The following is a 20,591-nucleotide window of genomic DNA, read 5'->3' on the forward strand; positions in this document are numbered from 1 at the left end:
GCTCTTCGCCGTGCTAGGTGTCGTGTCCTATCCCCGCTGGTAGTTGCTGAGGAACGCGGCTCAGCAGGGCCAGGCAGGTGGCCCAAGGTGGCCCTGGTGACCAGGTGTCTGGCTGGGTGATCAGCGGTCCTGTGGGGACTTAACCCTGGTTCACAACAAGTCCCCATCTGGCCCAGAGTTTTGGAACGTGTGTCCTGGAGAAGGCGCAGCCCCCTGCTCTCCCCACACCTGTCCACTGTGCCATGTGGGCAGCAGCCGCGGCCTGGACGCTCGTGCTTTTGTGCAGCGGTGATCAAAGAGGCATGTGCCACTCTGGAGAGTGACCGAGAGGGCATGAGGCCAACAGAGAGCCCACAGAACTTGGGGTGGGGGGGTGGACGAGCTTATTGATGTGGTGCCAGGGACATCTGCCCTAAAGAAGGACCCCGGGGCTCCGTCCGAGCTGGGCGGGTCTGACGCCCATGTCATTGCTGCTTCACACGCACGGGGGTACTCAGAATGTGTGCCTTGAATCTGGGGTGCGTGTCATGTGGCGGGTCTTCCTGGCCCAGGTCTGTGGTCTTCGTGTGGGTGTCACTGTCGAGGGGAGCCATGTCCACTGAGCTCCCAGCGCCTGACTTCCCGCCAGTGTCTTGGTCTCCAGTCACACCCGGCAGGTCTTGGGGACCACGTAGGACACAGAGCAGTAGATCGGAGGGGGACATGTGCACTTCCCGGGGTGTCTTCCCCGCAGAAGGGCTCGGTCCCCAGGGCCCAGCCTCCTCCCTGGGCCCCCGCCCGCCTCATGCACGGGGACGGGTCTCCCGATGGTCTCTTCATTAGCAGGAGGCCTCCCGCCCTCCTGTGGGTTTCCTTCCAGAGTTTGCTGCTCAGAACAGGGTTGTACTCCTCACCTGGTGCCTGGGGAAGGACAGGTCTGGCTCCCGAGGCCCCCGAGCCCCCCGAGCCCCAGAGGCTGCATGAGGGGTGGGCCCGTTCCCCGGAGCAGCCATGGGCAGGGGAGAGGGCGCCCCGTCTGTGCTGGCGCCGCTGCGCTGTGTTCCGCTCCTGCCTGGGGCCCCGGTCTCCTGCCGCGTTTTGAGGACGAGGGGGAAGGGCAGGGCTTCCCATCAGAGTGTGGGCCTCCCAAGTGCCCAGCCCAGCCCCACCCCCCGCCCTTGCCCCACCATCCCGGGTGCCTGGGCTCAGAGCCGCCTCTTCCAGATCTTCAAGGGGAGGGGCCCCCGCAGCCTGTGGCAGGGCTGGAGCGCCCCCCTCTGCAGCTGCCAGTGCGCGCCAGTCCATTCCCTTTTCCAGAAGGTCCATGTCTGTGTCGTCCCTCCAGCCCAGCCCCTCTCGTGGCCTCGGGACGGCGCGGAGGAGGCCTGTGCTGAGTCCTCAGATGGGTGGGGAACCGCTCCCACCCCCCCACCCCCCCTCACCTCCCCGCTACGAAAATGCCGTGTTGCCTCCGCAAACGGCCCCTTGAGCTGCAGTCGTAGGCGGAGCGCTGGCCCCGCCCGGGACTCTGCCTCCGCTGTGTGGCTTTCTCCACCTCCTCCTCCACGCACCGTGCCACCCCCCGCCCCCACCGCCCCGGGCCCCTCCAGCTACAGGTCCTCAGGGGAGCCGCGGAGCCCACCTCTGAGAGTCTGATGTTGCCTTTGACCAGCGGCTTAGGGGAGTCTGAAACACCCCCCAAGTGATCTCCATCTGGGAGCCCATTCTTGGTGGCTGAGATGGATGGTCAGTGACTTATTCCAAGACTGTGTTTTTTTCCTTTAAACTACTTTAAAACTGTGAACATGCTGACCACTTGGAGTGCACGCCCAGTGGGAATGGGAACGCAGTGCTGGTGGCGGGAGCTGAGGGGCACGTGTGGGAGGCGGTGGGTGGGTGGGGGGGAGCAGGGGCCAAGACAGGGCCCCGCAGAGATGGACCGTGGCCCTGGATCTGTCACAGCTGCCGGGAGCATCGTCTCCCAGAGCAGGGGCGACGCTCGGGCCCCCAGCCCCACCCTCCAGCTCGGGTGTGTGTTTACTCTGTGCCTGAAAACCGCTGGTGTCCGTGACCAGGGAGTGGCCTGGATGCGCACACTGGGCCCTTTGATAGAAAGCCCCCTCTCCCCTCTTGCAGGCGGCCGACGCCCTGCAGCCCACCCTGCAGTCCGAGATGCAGCTGGAGCATGGGGCCATCCAGATCCAGTGAGGGGACGGCCACCGACCAGACAGGGCCCGAGCCAGAGCCACCGCTCAGCGCTGGTTGCCGTCACCCGCACCGTTCACACGCACCCGTCCCTCGGCTTCGCACGGGAGGGGGCCCGCACACGTTCTGCTCGAGTGCATCCGAGTGCCTCATCCTCGGGAAGAGCGCGCCGGTAAATAAAGACGACGGTAGCCCCTGCCGCCCCCGCCCGAAGACCCTGTTTCTTTTGATCACCCCGCCGTGTCCGGGGAAGGAGCAGGAAGCACAGCGCGGTTGCGTTAAGTACACACGGGAAATCAAGAACTACGATATTTTTCTCTGTTCAAACAGCTTTTTTAATTTGCTATGGTGTTTATAACAAAAAACAAAATTGAAAAAAAAGTGGAGTAGCAGAAGCCTTTTGCTGTGTGCTCTGTTCAGCGTAATGAGAATAGGTATTTGCAAAAGAAGACTAACAATTTTGATGGAAACGTTGCTTACCTACTTTTCTAGGGGGATGTTGTCAGCACTGTGATTGTGCATTTCTAATGGAATAAAATGTATTTATGACCACAGCAGCTGTCACGTTGTTTCCTCTTAGGAGATGGCCCCTGGGCCTGTGGCGGCCCTGATGTAGCTGTGTGGGCCCTTCCAGAGGAAGGGGCGTGGCTGTCCTGGCAGTCCCGTGATGGGGCCTGGGGTGCAGGGGGCTGCACGATGGAGTGTCTCCAGGCGCCGTGTCCCTCGAGGCAGCGTGAGCCTTCAGAATTGGGGCGCTCCCACAAGTAAGCTGCGCTGTTGAATGGCATGGCCTCTTCCAGCCCCAGAGAGTCCCAGCTCTGGGGGCTCCTTAGAGAAAGCCGTGTCCGAAGGAGCATGCCATATTGACGGTCTAATTAACGTGCGTCTGGAATCCCAGAAGGAGAGAATAGAAGGAAGATGACACGTAAAGGACTGGGGAAGCAGAACAGATCTCACGTAGAAATACAGAGGAAGCCATGCCTGGACACACGCAGAACGTCGAAGACAAGCATAATCCAGAAGCAGCCAGAGAGGAAGGACGGACCACCCTCATGGGGGGAGGGAACATCAGAAGCAGAGGCGTTGAGGGGAAAATGCTCTACACGGAATCAGGTCTTTAGTAGAACAGCTGTTCAAGAACGCCGGTGACAGTTGGCATCTGGCCCAGAGCTCTGCTCTGAGGTGTACACCCAGGAGAATTGAAACCATATGTCCACACGTAAATGTGCACACAAACATTCATAGCGGCACTTTTCACGATAGCCGGAGACTGGGAACAGCCTACAAAATGGGGTCCACCAACACAGCAGCCTTGTAACTCAGCTGTAAAAGGAAGGAAGCACTGACACAGGCTACAAGGTGGATGAACCTTGAACACGTGCTGAATGAGAGAAGCCAGACCCAATAGCCCACATACTGTGTGGTTCTATTTATATGAAACGTCCGGAACGGGCAAATCCATAGAGACGGAGAGCAGATGAGCGGTGGCCTGGGCTGGGGGAGGGGAGGTAGGGAGTGACTGATACTGCAAATGCGGATTCTTCTGGATAGGATGAAGATGTTCTGGAATTAGTGGTGCTGTTGGCACAACTCTATAGATTCACTAGAAGTCAGTGAATTGCACGCTCGAAGGGGTGAAGTTTTGGGGATATAAATTATATCTCAAGATTATTAAGAATAAAGAATTGGGCAACATTTAAAAAAACAGGAACAAAAATGAGGGTGTCACCTGCAGACGATTCCATCCTATAAAGGAAGCTGTAAGACATTTTCTTCAAGAGCAGGAATATGGACCCAGGAGGAGAGTCTGAGAGCAGAAGGTTGGGGGTGGGGAGCAAATACAACAACGAGGAGGTGTATCTAGTACTCCACGTAAACTGCCCCACAATACAGTGTTGGAAAACATCGCTCTGCAGGTTGGGGCAGGCAGGAAAGGAGCTAAATCGTTGTAAAGCCCCCTTTCCTTTTGCCCTGGAGAGAAAGGATCAGGATGCTGTAGAATCGTAAGGCATCAAAGTCAATATTTATAACAGATGTTTAGGAAACACAGCACAGAAAAAAAAGTCAGTACGGTGTGGGATGTCCAGACGGCCTGATTAGTGCACTGGACCTAATCGACGTGTAGAACACAGCATGTGGCGGTCACGGGGCACGCTTTCTGTTCTTCCCACCTGCTCTTTTGAACTTTATTCAAGTCACCCACACACCAGACCAGGAAGAAGGTCAAATAGGAGATCAGAGTGGAAAAGTATTTCTAATTGACAATTAAATACGACAGGTTGACATATAAAACTCGTGGAATACATCGGAAGCTGTGCTTAGAGAAAAATTTATATTTCCTTAAGATATATTCCCAGAATTGGAATTGCTTTATCATATGGTAGCTCTATTTTTAATTTTTTTGAGGACTCTCCATACTGTTTCCCATCACGGCTGTGCCAATTTACATTCCCACCAACAGTGCACAAAGATTCCCTTTTCTCCACATCCTCGCCAGCACTTATTATTTTCTGTCTTTTTCATAATAGCTGTTCTGATAGGTGTGAAGGGATAGCTCATTGTGGTTCTGATTTGCACTTCCCTAATAATTAGCGATGTTGAGCCTCTTTTTATGTGCCTGTTGGCCATATGTGTGTCTTCTTCGGAAAAGTATCTATTCCAGTCCTTTGCCCATTTTCCCATTGATTTATTTGTTTTTTCGCTGTTATGTGAATTCCTTATATATTTTGTATATTAGCCCCTTATCAGATGGATGGTCTGCAGATATTTTCTCCCTTCTGTAGGTTGCATTTTTACTTTGTTGATTATTTCTTTTGCTGTGCAAAAGCGTTTTAGTTAGATGTAGCCTCACTTGTTTATTTTTGCTTTCGTTGCTTGTGCTTTAGGTGTCATATCCAAAAAACTGTTGCCAAGACCAATGTCAAGGAGCTTTTTCTCTCTTTTCTTTTAGGAGTTTTATGGTTTCAGGTCTCACGTTTAAGTCTTAAATCCCTTTTGAGTTAATTTTTGGTTTTTGTTGTTGTTTTTTTAATAAATTTATTTATTTATTTATTTTTAGCTATGTTGGGTCTTCGTTTCTATGCGAGGGCTTTCTCCAGTTGTGGCAAGCGGGGGCCACTCTTCATTGCGGTGCGTGGGCCTCTCACTATTGCGGCCTCTCTTGTTGCGGAGCACAGGCTTCAGATGCGCAGGCTCAGTAGTTGTGGCTCACGGGCCCAGGTGCTCCGCGGCATGTGGGATCTTCCCAGACCAGGGCTCGAACCCGTGTCCCCTGCACTGGCAGGCAGATTCTCAACCACTGCACCACCAGGGAAACCCTTGAGTTAATTTTTGTGAGTTGTGTAAGATAGGGGTCCAATTTTGTTCTTTTACATGTTATTATCCAGTTTTCCCAGCGCCATGTATTGAGGACACTGTTTTTTCCCCATTGAATATTCTTGGTTCCCTTGTTAAATATAAGTTGACCGTATATGTGTGGGTTGATTTCTGGGATCTTGATTTTCTTTCATTGGTCTGTGTCTGTTTTTATGGCAGTACCGTACTGTTTAGATTACTATAGCTTCGTGATATAGTTTGAAATCAGGAAGTGTGATACCTCCAGCTTTGTTCTTCTTTCTCAAATATGCTTTGGCTATTTGGGTCTTTTGTGGTTCCATAAGAATTTCAGGATTGTTTTTTCTATTTCTGTGAAAAATGCCATTGGAATTTTGATAGGGATTGCATTGAAGCTGTAGATGGCTTTGTGTAGTATAGACATTTTAACCATATTTTTCCAATCCATGTACACAGGATATTTTTCCAATTGTTTGTGTCTTGAGTTTCTTTCATCAATGTCTTATAATTTTTCAATGTACAGATCTTTCATTTACTTAAATTTATTCCTAAATAAGTTATTGTTTTTGATGCTATTGTAATTGAGATTGTTTTATTTGTTTCTGTTTCAGATAGTTCATTGTTAGTGTACAGAAACAGAAACAACTGATTTTTGTATGTTAATTTTGTATCCTGTAATTTTGTAATTTTGTATCCTGTAATTGTTTATTAGTTTTAACAGTTTTTTGGTGGCGCCTTTAGGATTTTCTATATATAAGATCATATTATCTGCAGGCAGAGACTAACTTATTCCTTTCTGACTTGGATGTCTTTTTTTTTTTTTCTCCCCTAGCCTAATTGTTCTGACTGGAACCTCCAATACTAGATCGAGGAGAAATGGTGAGAGTGGGCACCCTTGTCTTGTCCTATTCCTGATCTTAAAGGAAACACTTTCAACTTTACACCATTGAGTATGATGTTAGCTGTGGGTTTGTCATATATGGCTTTTATTATGTTGAAGTATGTTCCTTTTATAACTATTTGTTGAGAGTTTTTATTGTGAAAGGATATTTTAGTTTTCAAATGCTTTTTCTGCATCTATTGAGATGGTATGATTTTTATCTGTATTCTCTTAATATGGTGTATTACATTTATAGGTTTGTGTATGTTGAACCATCCTTGCATCCCAGGGATCACTGTCATGGTGTATGGCCCTTTTCATGTGCTGGTGAATTTGGTTTGCTAGAATTTTGTTGAGAATTTTGCAACCATATTCATCAGAGATATTGGTCTGTAGTTTTCTCTCCTTGTGGTATCTTTGGCTTTGGTATGAGGGTAATGCTGGCCTTGCAAATGAGTTTGGGAATATTCCTTCTTCAATTTTTTGGAAGCGTTTGAGAAGGATTGACATTAATTTTTCTTTACATGTTTGGTAGAATTCACCAGTGAAGCCATCTAGTCCTGGGCTTCTCTGTGTTGGGAGGTTTTTGATTACTGACTCAATCTCTTTACTTGTATTGGTGTGTTCAGGTTTTCTATTTCTTCGTGATTCAGCCTTGGTAGGTTGTATGTTTCTAGGAATTTATCCATTTCTTCTAGGTTATCCAGTTTGTTGGTGTGTAATTGTTCATAGTAGTCTTTTATGATCCCTTGTATTTCTGTGGTGTCACTTGGATGTCTCCTCTTATATTTCTGATTTTATTTATTTGAATCTTCTTTTTTTTCTTAGTTGGTCTAGCTAAACGTTTGTCAATTTTATCTTTTTAAAATATCAGCACCATGAGCACTGTATACGTTTACAATTGTTATATCCTTTTGATAAATGGATGAATTGACCCTTTTATCGTTATATAATGACCTTATTTGTCTCTTGTTACAGTTTTGACTCAAAGTCAAAACTTTTTAAAAATGTAAGTATAGTTACCCCTGCTGTCTTTTGTTCCCTGTTTGTGTGTAATATCGTTTCCATCCCTTCACTTTGAGCCTGTGTGTGTCCTCAAAGCTGAAGTGAGTCTCTTGTTAGACAACATACATTTGAGTCTTGTTTTTTTATTGTTCAGCCACTCTGTGACTTTTGATTGGAGAATTAATCCATTTGCATTTAGAGTTATTATTGATAAATGAAGAATTACTAATGCCATCTTATTGTTTTCTTACTGTTTTGTAGTTCCCTTGTTCCTTTCTTGCTGTCTTCCTTTGTGAATTGATGATTTCTATACTGTGTGCTTTGGTCCCGTTTTCTTCATCTTTGTGTATCCCCTGTAGGTTTAACAACAGTCCTTTTAAAGCTGACACCAACTTTGACCATATACAAAAACTCTACCCTTTAACCCTCCCATTTTATCTTTTTGATGTCACAATTTACACCTTTTTACCTTGTGTATCCATTGACAAATTTATTGTAGCTATAGGTCATTTTTAATACTTTGGTCCTTTAACTTTTATACTAGAGTTAAGTGATTAACACACCACCATACTACAGTGTTAGAGTATTCTCAGTTTGACTATATACTTACCTTTGCTGGTGTGTTTTATAGTTTCATGTGCTTTTATGTTACTGATTAGCATCCTTTCATTTCAGCATGAAGAGCTCTTTAAAGCATTTCTTGTAAGGCAGGTCCAGTGGTGAGGAGCTCCCTCAGCTTTTATTTCTTCAGAAAAGACTTTATTTCCCCTTCATTTCGGAAGGACGGCTGTGCTGGGTGTTCTTTGTTGGCAGCATTTCTAATATATCATCCCACTGGCCTGCACAGCTTCTGCCGAGAAACCCACTAATAGCCTCATGGGGCTTCCCTTGTATGTGAGGAATTTTTTTTTCTCCTGCTGCTTTTAAAACTCTCCCCTTGGCTTTCATTTTACACAGTTCTATTGTACTGTGTCCTGGAGAAGATAGTTTTGGGTTGAAATTTTAGGGGGATCTATGAGCTTTAGGAACTTGGAGGTCTAAATCTCCCCTCCAGCTTCGGGAAGTTCCGGCCATTATTTCTCTCCTTCTGGGATTCCAGTATTGTACCCATTATTTCTTTTAACGGTGTCCTATAGTTCACACATGTTTTCTTCACTCTTTTTCATTCTTTTTTTCTTTTTGCGCCTCTGGCTGGATGATTTCAAGTGGGCTGCCTTCTGGTTCACAGATTCTTTGTGCTGTTGGACCTCTCTATCAGATTCTTCATTTAAGTCACTGTATTCTTAAACTTCAGGGTTTCTGGGGGTGGAGGGGTGGTGTGTGTTTGTCTTCTGTTTCTTTGTTGAACTTCTCATTTTGTTCATGCATTGTTTTACTAATTCCATTTAGTTGTCTATTTGTATTTTCTTGTAGCTCACTAAATTTCTTTAAGAGGATTTTTCTGAATTCTCTGTCAGACATTTCATAGACCTCCATTTTTTGGTGTCATTCGTTGGAGTTTCATTAGTTCCCTTTCTTTTCTATAAAGATTTGTTTTTTTTGGATGTATTAGTTCCCTTTTGTGTGTCTGCAGCCACCTGCGGGTGCTAGAGTCCGGGGTGAAGTTGGGCGCTCATGTCACTGGCCCTCCCCAGTGGGGAGGGTGTGTCTCTGCTGGACAGCCTATGCCTGGGGGAGGGGAGGTGGGGACGGGTGATGTGAAACTGTCTTTTCTACCCTCCTCATTGTGTCTTGTCCTATTTCTGTGCTCCGCCCACGTGCTGTAATCCCTCACCTGGAGTCCTTAGCTCTTGGGAAGCATTTTCACATGTGGATGGTTGTTCAAAGGGACATTCCTGGGAGGGGATGAGCGCTGGGAACTCCTATACTGCCCCCTCCTGATGGCGCTCTTAATAGCGCCTATGCTTATGAAATCTTATCTATAACTTAAAAACTTGTCACAAGAAAAATTCCAGGCGCAGATGACTTCACTGTTAAGTGCTTGGAGATGTTTACGGAAGAACAGCAGTCTTTATAAACTCTTGCACAGAACAAACACAGAGGCTCATGTTCCATCTTGTTGTGTGAGCAGCATAACCTTGACCCCAGCAGCCACAGAGCGGGGTAGGTGTTTGCCGCCCTTCTAGCCAGTAAAGGACATATATCTGGACCTGTAAGATAATAAGGTTTCTTATTACCAGGAAGGGAATAAAGACAGACAAGTCCATGTTGAAATGGACAAAGCGCGGGTGCCCCTAGGGAGGCGGTGGAGGAAGGAAACCATCTGATCATTTTCAGAAGCGGGGTTTATAACGGTCATTCATTCACTGCTGCCGAATTATTTAATGATTAGTGAGTTTTGCCCCCATGCTACTCCCCCGAAGAAAGGCAAAAGACATGCGTGCATGAACAGACCACAGCAAGAGGACCTCCAAATGGCCAACGAACGTATGACAGAGTTTTCCACTGGTCAAGTCAAAACCACCATGAGATGGCTCCAGAATCACCAAGATTCGAAAGACTAACGACCTTGAGGGGTGTGCGGGTGGGGCCTCCCGTGAGGCGTGGGCGGGGCTGGGCGGAAGCCGCAGACTTCCTACTGGGGAGAGCTCGCCCGGCGGGTGGTCCAGCGGCCCCTCCAGGCGCCGCACCCTTCACAGCAGCGCGGGTGCCTCCTCTGGCTTGCCCTTCCCACGGGACACCAACAGCCGTGGGAGTGGATGGAGTCCTGCCGTCACACCGATGGGTGGGGCCAGAGGCAGGACTGTGACCCCGTTTATGCCCATTTCAAGAGGGGGCAGGACGAGCCTCCTTCCTCCCTGGCGTTAGAATTATCCAGGGAGGAAGAGGCAGTGGTGAGGCGGGTGGGCGGGGGGCTGGCATCTCTGTGTGTCTTAACCTGGGTGCGCTGGCGCTGTGGGAAGGTGTGCCGTGATTTGTATGCTTTCCTTGTCACTCTTCACCCTAAAAGCTTTTTTTTTTCTTCTTCTTCTTTCTAAATAAGACACACAAAGGGCCAAAGTTTGCTGCCGGTAGGCCCGCACTAAAACATCTTAAAAGCTACGCTTCTGGCAGAAGGCAGGTGGTGCCAGACGGAGGATCTGAGATTCGGGGAGGAAGGAAGCACAGAGAAAGTGGTAAATGTGAGTTGTCCAGAAAATCGGCCGCGTAGGAGAAAGTAATGTCTGTGGGGCTTACAAAGAAAAACAAAGAAGTAGCGTGTGATGAAGGGAGTATTCAGGAAGATGGTAGGGAACTAGTAGTTTGGGCTTCAGGCCATTAAGTTGTCCTTCCTTATCCCTTAAAAGACTAGGAACAGTATCTATAGCTTCCAGACTAATGGGGGGAAGTTGCTGTGAGGAAAAGTACCCAATGGCTCTGAAAGAAGGCAAGAAAGAAGGGGGCACAGGACGGGGGCTCCTCTTGGGGTACAGACACTGGGCTGCTGAGGTCTTGCACTGCTGTGTCCCCACTGCCGGGTGAAGCAAACACGATCCTTGTGAAAGGAAGATAGCATGGAATTCAGTCCACAAGCAGTTGTGCACACTCACTACCCAGCACACAATCAGGAATAAGCAGGCAAACGAGAGAGAAAGCAGCACAGACGAAACCAACATAAACAGCGGACCACGGGTGTTGGACTCATCCCAGGCTTTCAAACAATCTGCTTACGATGTTCAGAGAGAGAAATACTGAGAATTTAAACAGTGACCTGAAAACTTTCTCAAAGTACAAAAGCGTCATTGTACAACTTTCATAGAATAATCAAAATTGCGAATTCAGGATGTAGGTATCATGGCAGATTAGGCAGAGCTGAGATCATTGGTGAACTGGAAAATAGGGTAGAAGAGAATAGCCAAAATGAAGAATGGTGTACCAAACACTCAAAGAAAGACTTATCCCACCCTTTCTCAAGCTCCTTCAGAAAACAGAGACGGAACATTTCCCAGCTCACTTTATGAGGCTCATATATCTTTGGCATCAAAACTTAAGAAGATAAGTAGGGACAGAAAATTACAGACCAATCTTACTCAGAGAAAAAAAATTCTATGCAAAATATTAGCAAATCAAATCTGGCAATGCAAAGTACAGACAGGAGATCATCCGCTGCCTGACTTGCGGGTACCGAGAAACACATCGGGCTTGAGGTTTTATTTTATTTCTGGGAACCGGGCTGAGCTCCCTAAACTAAATACGTGAATTCACAAGCATGAACACAATAAATCCTTCAGGTTTTCTTGGTGCCCATGTGTGTTTAGCTCAGGAGTGCAGCCTGGTTTGTGACGCAACACATTTAGAGATTAAGGGGGAAAGTCACATGATTAGCTCCACAGAAGCAGAGCCAGCCTTTGAAAAAAATTCAGCCTCTATTCAAAATGTTAAAGAAAAAAAAAGGCAGCATTCTAGAAATAAGAGGGAACTTCCTCACCTTGATCAAGGCTTTCCACAAAGCCCGGCCAGCCGGCAGCAGGCTCACCGTTGACCCCAGGAACTTGGTTCAGCGTTGAGCTGAAGGCCTTCCAAGCCGTGGGAGAGAAGGAAACAAACAGGGCTTCAGGAGTGGAAAGGGAGAGACAAAGCTGTCATTATTTGAGGTGATGCCGTTGTGTTCTAGAAAATTCCAAACAATTTCCAAAGACAGGTTATCGCAACTGTTAGAGAGCTTAGCAAGGTTTGGGGTCAAAACCAATTTACAGTAAGTCCCTACATACAAACGAGTTCCCTTCTGAGAGCGCGTTCATAAGTACAACAAATTAGCCTAGGTACCCAACTAACACAATTGGCTACATAGTACTGTACTGTAATAGGTTTATAATACTTTTCACACAAATATTACATAAAAAACAAGCACAAAAAATAAAAGGTTTTTAATCTTACAGTACAGTACCTTGAAAAGTACAGTAGTATGGTACAACAGCTGGCATACAGGGGCATGTTTGCGTCTTTGAAAGTTCACAACTTGAAGCTTTGTAGGTAGGGGACTTACTGTACAGAGTGTTACTGCATTTCTACATTCCATCAGCAGTCACATAAAAATGAAACTTTAAAAAGCCTTCATTAAAGTAGCCGTAAAATATATAAAATATCAAGAAATCCAATTAAAGATGCATACGATGTTTATGGGGGAAAATCATGAACCTCCTGAGGGAGACCTGTCCCCATTGGTGGGTCACAAGGCGCCCTGTGGCCCTGGCCCTGGAGTCTGCTGGGCTTTGGCCCCCTCCCCTGGCATCCTGAGCCCAGGAATCCTTCACCCAGTCGGGAGCCAGTGAGGAGCCATAACCCGCTGACTGCCTCGCCCCTCACGCCCTCCCTTCCCTCCTCAACCTGCTTGAACTCTTACTCATCTAGCAAAAGCCCACACAGAAAATCCCAGTGTTCGCCTACCTGCACAGAGCAGCGGGGGAGGACCCTGCGCTTCCCAGGGGACGCGTGATTCTGCCTGGCGAGCCCACTCTCCCCTCCCCAGCCTGTTCCAGCTCCTCCCGCCCTCACTCTGCTGGCAGAGCCTCACTGTTTCATCAAGGGAGGCGAGCACAGGGGCCACCGCCAAGCAAGTGTCGGAGCACAGCTAGAAACCCACACTCTCAGTGTCTGCGTGGGGCTCCGCACTGGAGGTGACCTTGGGGTCAGGTCAGCCACCGGGACTCAGCCTCAGAGCCTCAGATGTGCTGAGCGCTCTCTGTGCTGCATCCCACGGAATCCTGACTGTGCATTAAAATCACCCACCATCTCAGCCAGGCGAGGAGGAAGCAGGCCCGGGGAGCACCGGCCCCTGACCTGACCCCCGCCTCTCACCGCCCCACATCCTGGCCCCCCTCCCCATGCCCCGTACCCCAACCTGCTTTCCCAGGGCCTCCCGGAGGGTTAGTCCTTTGGCCGGCTGTCCTGGTCTCCTGAGGTGGGCTGTACGTGGTCTGGCGTCAGCGCGTGGTCTGGTGTGGCTGTGGCTCGGGGAGCACGTACCTTCCTTGAAAGTGTCCCCTCAGCCCAACCCCGGCCGCTCCCGTTCCCTCCCACACACATCCTCTGGTTGCAGCACAAATGAACACGTCAGGAAGTTTGGAGGCTGCCACTCTGGCCTGGCCTGGGTGGGCTCAGAGCTGGGACCCCTCCTCACCTGGATGGGCCTCCTCTCATCCCCCCAGTGAGTCTCGTTTTCAGAAGGGTCTGTTCCCCGCCACCCCACGCGGCCCAGCCATTTGAAGTCACCGGGCCGTAACCCTGTCCTGGGTTCTGCTTTCCGGACTGTGCCAGGCGGAGGGTAATGAAGGGCCCAGCTCCACACACACACGAGCTGGGGGGAGCTCCTCCCGCTGCGTCCAGAGGTGGCCAACTCGGGAAGCCTGTTCCTGTCCTTGACCGTGGGCGCCGGGAGGAGGGGTCAGAGCAGAGCCCCCAGCACCCCCTGCTCGGGCGCAGGGCTGGTCGGTCAGCCTTGAGGTTTCTCGGTGACCGCCACCCCCCGCCCCGAGTAGGGGACGCGTGCCAGGTGCCCAGGGGCTTTTGAGAAGGCTGGCGACCCTCCAGGGTGGAGCTGGGGGCAGCGGCCAGCAGCTGGTTTAGGGGAAGGAGTCGGCGGCCGCCCTACCAGTCGGATGGAATAACAGACTGAGCAGGGCCCGTGCGAGCCGCGCCTCTTCTCTGTCCATTTCCTCTGCCAGAAAATGCGGAAGTGGGTCAGGTTCTGGTTCCCCCTCTAACGGCATCAAACCACTCACCCATGCTGCCCGCTTTCTAGGGCGGTGCCACATCACACAGAGCCTGCCGTCCGCCTGCCCTCGCTGCTCCCTCCCTGAAAACCCACATGCCGCGGCCCTGGGGGAGCGAGCGGCCACTGGCTGGCTCTACAAGGAGTGAGATTGGCCCAGAGAACCGCGGATCCGAGCGTTTCCGGCTCAGACCTGGCTCCTCTTCCTCGGTTGCCGGGAGGAGAAGGCGAGGCAGAGGGTGTCCAGCCGCCGCGCCGGCAGATGCCAGGAGTGAGGGTCACTGCTGTGGGCACAGCTGCCAGGCAGTGGTTGTGACTGTCCTTGTCGTGTTGCTTTACCACTGGGTTCGTTCCATGAGGCGTAGGACCCATACGCCCAGGCTGGGTGTCTAGGTCAGCTGCCCTCTCGTTGGGAGGACGGGCAGAGGGCCGAGGGGCCGTGATGCCCAGAGGAAGCCGGGAGTGGGGGAGGGTGGGCGGCCTGGCTCGCCGGCACCGCTGGATGGCGGTCTGAGGTTCCCATGGGACTCGGCTGCTTAGTGCCACCCTGGAACCAGGCTGCCAGCCCAAGTGGGCAGAGCCGGGAGGACTGGCTGCAGACGCCCCTGCTGCCCGGCTGGACCTGAGCCCCTGCCTGACCCTGGGAGGTGCCCACTGGGACTCCCTACCCCCACCCCAGTTCCAGCCTCCTGAGGCCCGGGGAGGGGCCCTCGCCATGCACTGCCATGGCCGTGACCTTCCGTAAAGTTTGCACGGTGATGTCGTAGCTGTATTTGGTTATGACCACCGGTGCGCCCCCCCCCCCATCACCCCTGCCCTCCTGGCACGGGCGCTGCAGTGGCTCCGGCTCGTCTGAGGCCTGTCCCGGGGCAGCAGGCGGGGGATACGGAGCGTCTGGGTTTAGTGGGCTGTGTTGACGGGTTTGCTGTCTCTTCTAGTAGAACTGAGCACCGCTAGCTGTCCTGGGTGTAGATAGGGGCGGCGCCCAGGGGGAGTCTGAGCGCCCCCGGGCCCGATGCACCCGGTGGTGACGCAGGGATGCCGCCACCACTGCGGCACCGGCAGAGCAGGAACCAAGTGTTCACCGCTATGCCGTTCGGGTGTCCGTGACTTTGTACTGCTTTTCCTGAAAAGGACTCCCCAAAGTTGCGTAAGCTCTTGGCCTCACAAAACCTGGATTTATTCTCCGTCTAGTCACCAGCTCCCCGATTCGAGGGAGCTGGTGGCTGAAGAGCCCAGAGGGAGGGCCGAGGGCTCTGGCCTGGGATGCGGGCGGCGAGGCTGGCCTTCAGCTCGTTCCCTGTGCACTGTCCCCTGGAGGACCGTGCTGGCCCTGCTCCCTGAGAGGACCTCCGGGTGTGACCACACAGGGGCCCTGGCTCCCGGCCAGGCTGGTGGGTGTGAGGCAAGGCCGCTCCTTGGAGTCCCAGGCCCTCTCCGCCCACCCGCGGGCGGCCTGCCTAGTGAGGACCTCCTGCTGGCCAGGCCGCGAGGGCCGGGGCAGCTCCAGGACCCCTGAGCCCGGACCCGGCTTATCGCGGCCCCGCTCCCCCCGGCCTTGCTGTTTTCAAGGATGATCTCAGTGCCGTGGGTGTAGCTGACTGCAGGCCTGTGTTTGGTCTTTGCTGGAGTTTATCACGAGCCCTGCAGATGGATATCTCGTGCACCCAGTACAGTTTGCTTTATTCTCGTGCCGCTTTCTCCAGCTGGGACCAGGCCCCTGAGGACCGGGACCGCTCGAGTGCCTGCGGGAGCCCCCATCCCAGCCTCCCTGGCTCACGCGGGGCTGGTGGAGTCGTTTCAACCACAAGCCACGGGTGCCAGAGCCTTGCCAGCGAACAGAGGGGACAAGGGTGGGTATAGGAGGAAACCGAGTTTCTCAACAGGGTGATCCTGACCCCGCAGGAGATGCTGGTCTATGTCTGAAAATGCTGGGGGGTTGCAGCTTGGGGGCGGGCGTGCTACTGGCATCTAGTGGGTGGAGGCGGGACCTGGGACGTCAGGTGCGGGAGTTATTGTGAGCAAAAGGGGGCGGAGTGGGAGACCAGAAAGCCCTGGAGGCCCCCGTTTCCCCTGCAAGGCCGGGAACCCCTTTGGGCACAGCTGGCTTCCTACCACGGGGCAGCCCTTCCTTTCCTCGGCGGGGACGACGGGGTGGCAGTGGAGCACGGGCAAGAGGGCAGAGGCACCGTGGAGGGACGCCCTCTCACCCTGGTGCCTGCACTCAGCGTCCGTGGAGGAGTGGGCGGTGGATGGACCAGGCCCGGGGCCCCCTGTGGGTGCTCTGGGCGCTGGGACACGCCTGTCCCTCGGGGCCTTGCTCAGACCCATGGTCCTGGGGGCCCTCCTTGCTGACCACCCCCCTACCCCACCCCCACGGACCGGAGGCCCTGCAGTCCCTCCAGCCTGGGCCCTCGTCCGGTGTGAGGCCTCGGGCAGCAGAGCAGGAGGTGGACGGTCAGGAGGGCTCGGTTCGGGTCAGGAGAGGCCGGTGGAGGGACGAGCAGAGCTGGGCCTGTGGACGGGTCAGCCCCACACCCGGGGAGGGCGGATGAGCTCCACGCACAGGCGGAGGGGGGTGGTTCGGTTCATCCCTTTACTGGCTATGCAAACGGCATCAGCCTCCCCTGCAGAGTTACTCCTTCGCTCTTTATTGTAAGTAACTGTTTTGTAGGAAAGCACTTTAAAGCTACACAAACATCCCGTGCTTCCTTTGACTTCCACTTACGTGTCTATTCATCTGAGTATAAGCGCATGAATTACAATTTTCTTCAACAGGGGGTAGTCTGTCACTGTCAGGGCACCCTGTCAAGCTGGCTCCAAGCACGTTGGGGGCCCCCGGGGGCCCTGGACGGCTTCCTGGCCGTCTGGTGTTTCAAGATGTTCCAGGAGCATCTGGTGTTTTCCTGCCCAGGTTGCAATCGGCCATCTCTCCAAGGAGTCCCGGCCACTGTCAGTGGAAGCTGGTGTTTAGAAACCATGCTCTGGGTGCTGGGGTGTCACAGCTGCCAGCCCTCTCAGTGGACAGAACTAGGACTTGTACAGACGCAGGTCCACACTCACAGACAGCCTCGCACAAATGCACTCACTCACATTTATATCCGTGTTTATCTCATGATGTTTCCCCATTGCCGGCTCACTTCCCCTGCCAGGCGGGCCGTGTGTTCAGTTTATTGATGCACAGAGCTCCTCACTCGGTCCTTGGCAGGGTTCTGAGGGCCTTAGGAAGCTGTCCCTCGAGGCTGTGATCTGATGGATGGAGCAGCCTGGGCTCAGCGGGAAACCTGGACCGGGGCAGAACTCAGAACAGAGTCCGTCCTCGAGGCCCTCCTAGCAGATTTCTGCAGCAGCTCCTGACCTTGGCAGAAGGTTGAGCAGGCCTCTGCGTCCAGTGGTGGGGAGTGATTCTGTGAACTACGGCTTGGGCGTCTGTCACGGAATTCTTGGCTCCCGACTGAGGGCCAGGGGGCAGAGGGCGAGGCAGGTGTCCTCAGGCTGCAGCCGGGGAGGGGAGGAGGGAGTGTTCTGGCGAAACAGCTTGCACTTAGGCCAGGGCAGGCCAGTGGTCAGTGCGGTGACCCCCTGACCTGCGTCCGGGGTGGCTGGGACTTGCTGTTTCCTGGGGTCACGATGGAGCCCCCAGCTCTCCACTCTGGAGCACACCCCGTGACCTGGCTCGGGGGCCCACGGGGCCTTCTGCTTGTTGGACTTGCCAAGGATCGAGGAAAGGGGCCGGGAGAAGTGAGTCCGAATCCACATGTACCGTCAGCCAGTGTTTACGTCCCTTTTCCCTGGGCCGCCAGAGCCGCACCCTGACTCCCACCGAATGTGGTCGATCGGTAGGAAAGTCACACGGTCAGTGCCCGTTTCCTTTGTGCAGGCGCCCGGCCAGCTTGCGGGGCTGCGCCACCGTCCCCCGCCGGTGCTCTGGCCTGTAGGACCCACCCACCCCTTGTCCCAGGTTTGGCTGCAGGACGGCCTGGCTGGAGCCAGAAGCACAAAGGAAAGGAGGGTCGGATCGGGGGGGCGACATTACACCCACAAGCTCCCCACCCTGCGGGGCTGGATGGGTCCCAGGGTGAGCTGCAGGGGCTGGGAAGCCTCTGCGGGAGGGGAGGGCGGAATTATGCCGCCGGCCGCTGGGACCCTCTCCCCACAGAGCCAGAGAATGTGGGTAGGGATGTCGGCCCGTGAACTCGGCGCTGGATTCAGGAAGCAGGTTCTGACTGTGGTGCTGACTCGGGACAGGCCACCAGGCTTCACGCCAGCATCACGGGAGCGAAGCGGATTCTCTGGTGATATCCACACACAGGTGGCTCGGCCCTGAGGCGTCCAGACCTCTCTTCCCACCGAGGTCCTTTTCAGCCTGAGCTTCATGGTTCCTAGTACCTCCAGGGGCAAGGAGTTCCCTGCTGAACTAGCCACGCCGACTGGCATTTCTCTTCAGGGCCCGAAAATACCCTCTCAAGTGTCAAAAGGCCTCATGAGTCTGTCGTGGTGACGGCAGACCCAAACCACTGAATCACGGGCTTCGTGTTGGTGAAACGCACAGCATGTGAATTACATCACAGTAAAGCTGCGAATGACAACGGCATCACTCTTCGGCACTTCATTATTCCTTCTGTTGCTCCTTCGAACTCCTAACAGGTGGGTGTAGAAGGGGGTCAGGCACCGCCACCGTCCCCATTTTGATGGTCACAGCCCCGGACGGGAAGTGGGAGGGCTAAGACTTTGGCCCATAGATTGTGAGTTTGGCTCTTCCTGTTAGCTCACCGTCAGCCCACCTTCCATGATTTAATGCTGATCACCCTCCTATCTGAGTTGGTCACTTTCAGGTTGATTAGTCTGATTCCCTGGACCCTCCCATTGCTTTGCTCTGAACCCTCTCTCTGAGACAGCACTGTGGCGGTCGGGCAGCCTCACCTTCCCGCATCAAATCAGGGCTGGTCCACGTGGCCAATAGCATATGGCGGAGCTGATGGGGTTGACTTCTGAGGCTGTAAAAGGCACTGCAGCCTCCGCCTCGGCCTCTTGGATGGCGGCAGACACCGTGTCGTGACACTCAGGCAGCCCCACGGAGAGGGCCACTTGCAGAAACCCAGGTCTCTGGCCAAGAGCACCAACGTACCCGCCGTGTGATGGAGCCACCTTGGAAGTGCCCCTCCCGCCCTAGTCCAGCCTTCAGATGAGGCCATAGCCCCGGCTGACACAGGACCACAACTGCATGTCACAGCCCAAGTGAAGACCGCCCAGCCAAGCCCTCCCCAGAGGCCTGGCCGACCGACGGTGTGAGAGAAGCCACTGAGTTTGGGGGTGACTAATTACACAGTAGGGGGTGTGGCTGGAACAAGCACCCGGACCTGCACAGAACCTAGACGTGGGGATACACCCGGGACAGACAAAACCATCTCATTTTCCTGCCTAGGTCCCTTCTTAGTCATCCTGGGGTAACTGTACTCCCATCAGCATCAGTGACCTGCTTGGAGGGTCCACTCCAACCCGCAGGGCCGCAAGCAGGGCACACCCTCACGTGACAACCAGACTAGCAGTTTCACCACTTGGGAGGCCAGGTTTGGGTCTTGGCTCCTCCCCAAAGCTGGGCAAGCTGTTAGCAGGGGGCGAGCCTGTGTCTGCCCCACGAAGGAAAAACCTTCCTCTGAAATGCCTAAATCAGAGCTCTTGTGGGTAGACCAGAGGCACTCAGCCCCGGCCATGCATTGGGAGAAGCAGGGGGAGCTCGAAGCCCCCGGTGCCGGCCCCAGCCCGACACCGGCTCAGTGTCTGGGACACATCGGGTGCCAGGAAGCTCAGACCTACCCGGGCGTTCTGAATGCAGCCGCGGCTGAAACCGCTGGTTCACATCAGCCACGTTGATGCTTAAAAGTGTTTTCAGGCCTTGTTTACAACACAGAGCAAGCACTTGGTTTAAAAAGGAGACTCCAACACATCAGGCAGTCCACATCTTAGGAAATGGTTTTTCTGGACACAGTGGTCTAAACTGAGATGGTTTATGTTTAATCGCATTTTGCCACAGGAAAAAGTGCCCCAGGAAACACTGCGCGGAGGGCAGGATGCCCAGCTGGGCTCTTTAAATAGAAGTGGCCACAAACAGCGTAGTTCACTGATTCTGTAAACGACCACAGAGGCTCTACCTGCCTGGAGCACAGCTGCCCGACTGTACGAAACTCATTAGGAAGCAGGCACTACGGGGACGTCCACGTTTTACTAACTCATGAGGTCCCTTCAGACAGCTGACACTCAGTGACCGGTTCGGTCTCGTACTGGGCAGGGTTCTACCAGGAACAGAAGTCGTAGGACATTTTTATGCAGAAAGATTTCTTACAGGGCTGGGCGCAGACGGCTGTGGGGCTGGCACCTGGGAACAGCCAGGAGCTGACGCTGCGGCCCAAAGGCGGGATTTCTTCTTCCTCGAGGAAACCTCCAATTTCTCCAAAAGGCTTTTAGCCTAGTGGCCGAGGCCCCCCGCACATCACGGAG

The 20,591-nt window shown here is 53.0% G+C and overlaps 1 protein-coding gene across 8 annotated transcripts in view; it reads left to right on the forward strand.

Moving 5' to 3' along the window:
* The window catches only part of LOC118885779 (BTG3 associated nuclear protein), a 100,957-nt gene extending 98,221 nt beyond the window's left edge, over positions 1–2,736 (forward strand). For 6 of the 8 annotated variants that reach the window (XM_036834805.1, XM_036834801.1, XM_036834802.1 and 3 more), the window contains one exon: positions 2,116–2,726. In XM_036834805.1, the coding sequence (XP_036690700.1) occupies positions 2,116–2,187 (72 nt within the window). In that variant the 3' untranslated portion in view covers positions 2,188–2,726. Of the gene's footprint in view, positions 1–2,115 lie in introns of all 8 variants that reach the window. The other 2 variants (XM_036834800.1, XM_036834804.1) reach the window with 2 other exon arrangements.
* Positions 2,737–20,591: the final 17,855 nt, after the last annotated feature.

This window comes from Balaenoptera musculus, chromosome 19 (assembly GCF_009873245.2).
Source record: "Balaenoptera musculus isolate JJ_BM4_2016_0621 chromosome 19, mBalMus1.pri.v3, whole genome shotgun sequence".
Lineage (NCBI taxonomy): Eukaryota > Metazoa > Chordata > Mammalia > Artiodactyla > Balaenopteridae > Balaenoptera > Balaenoptera musculus.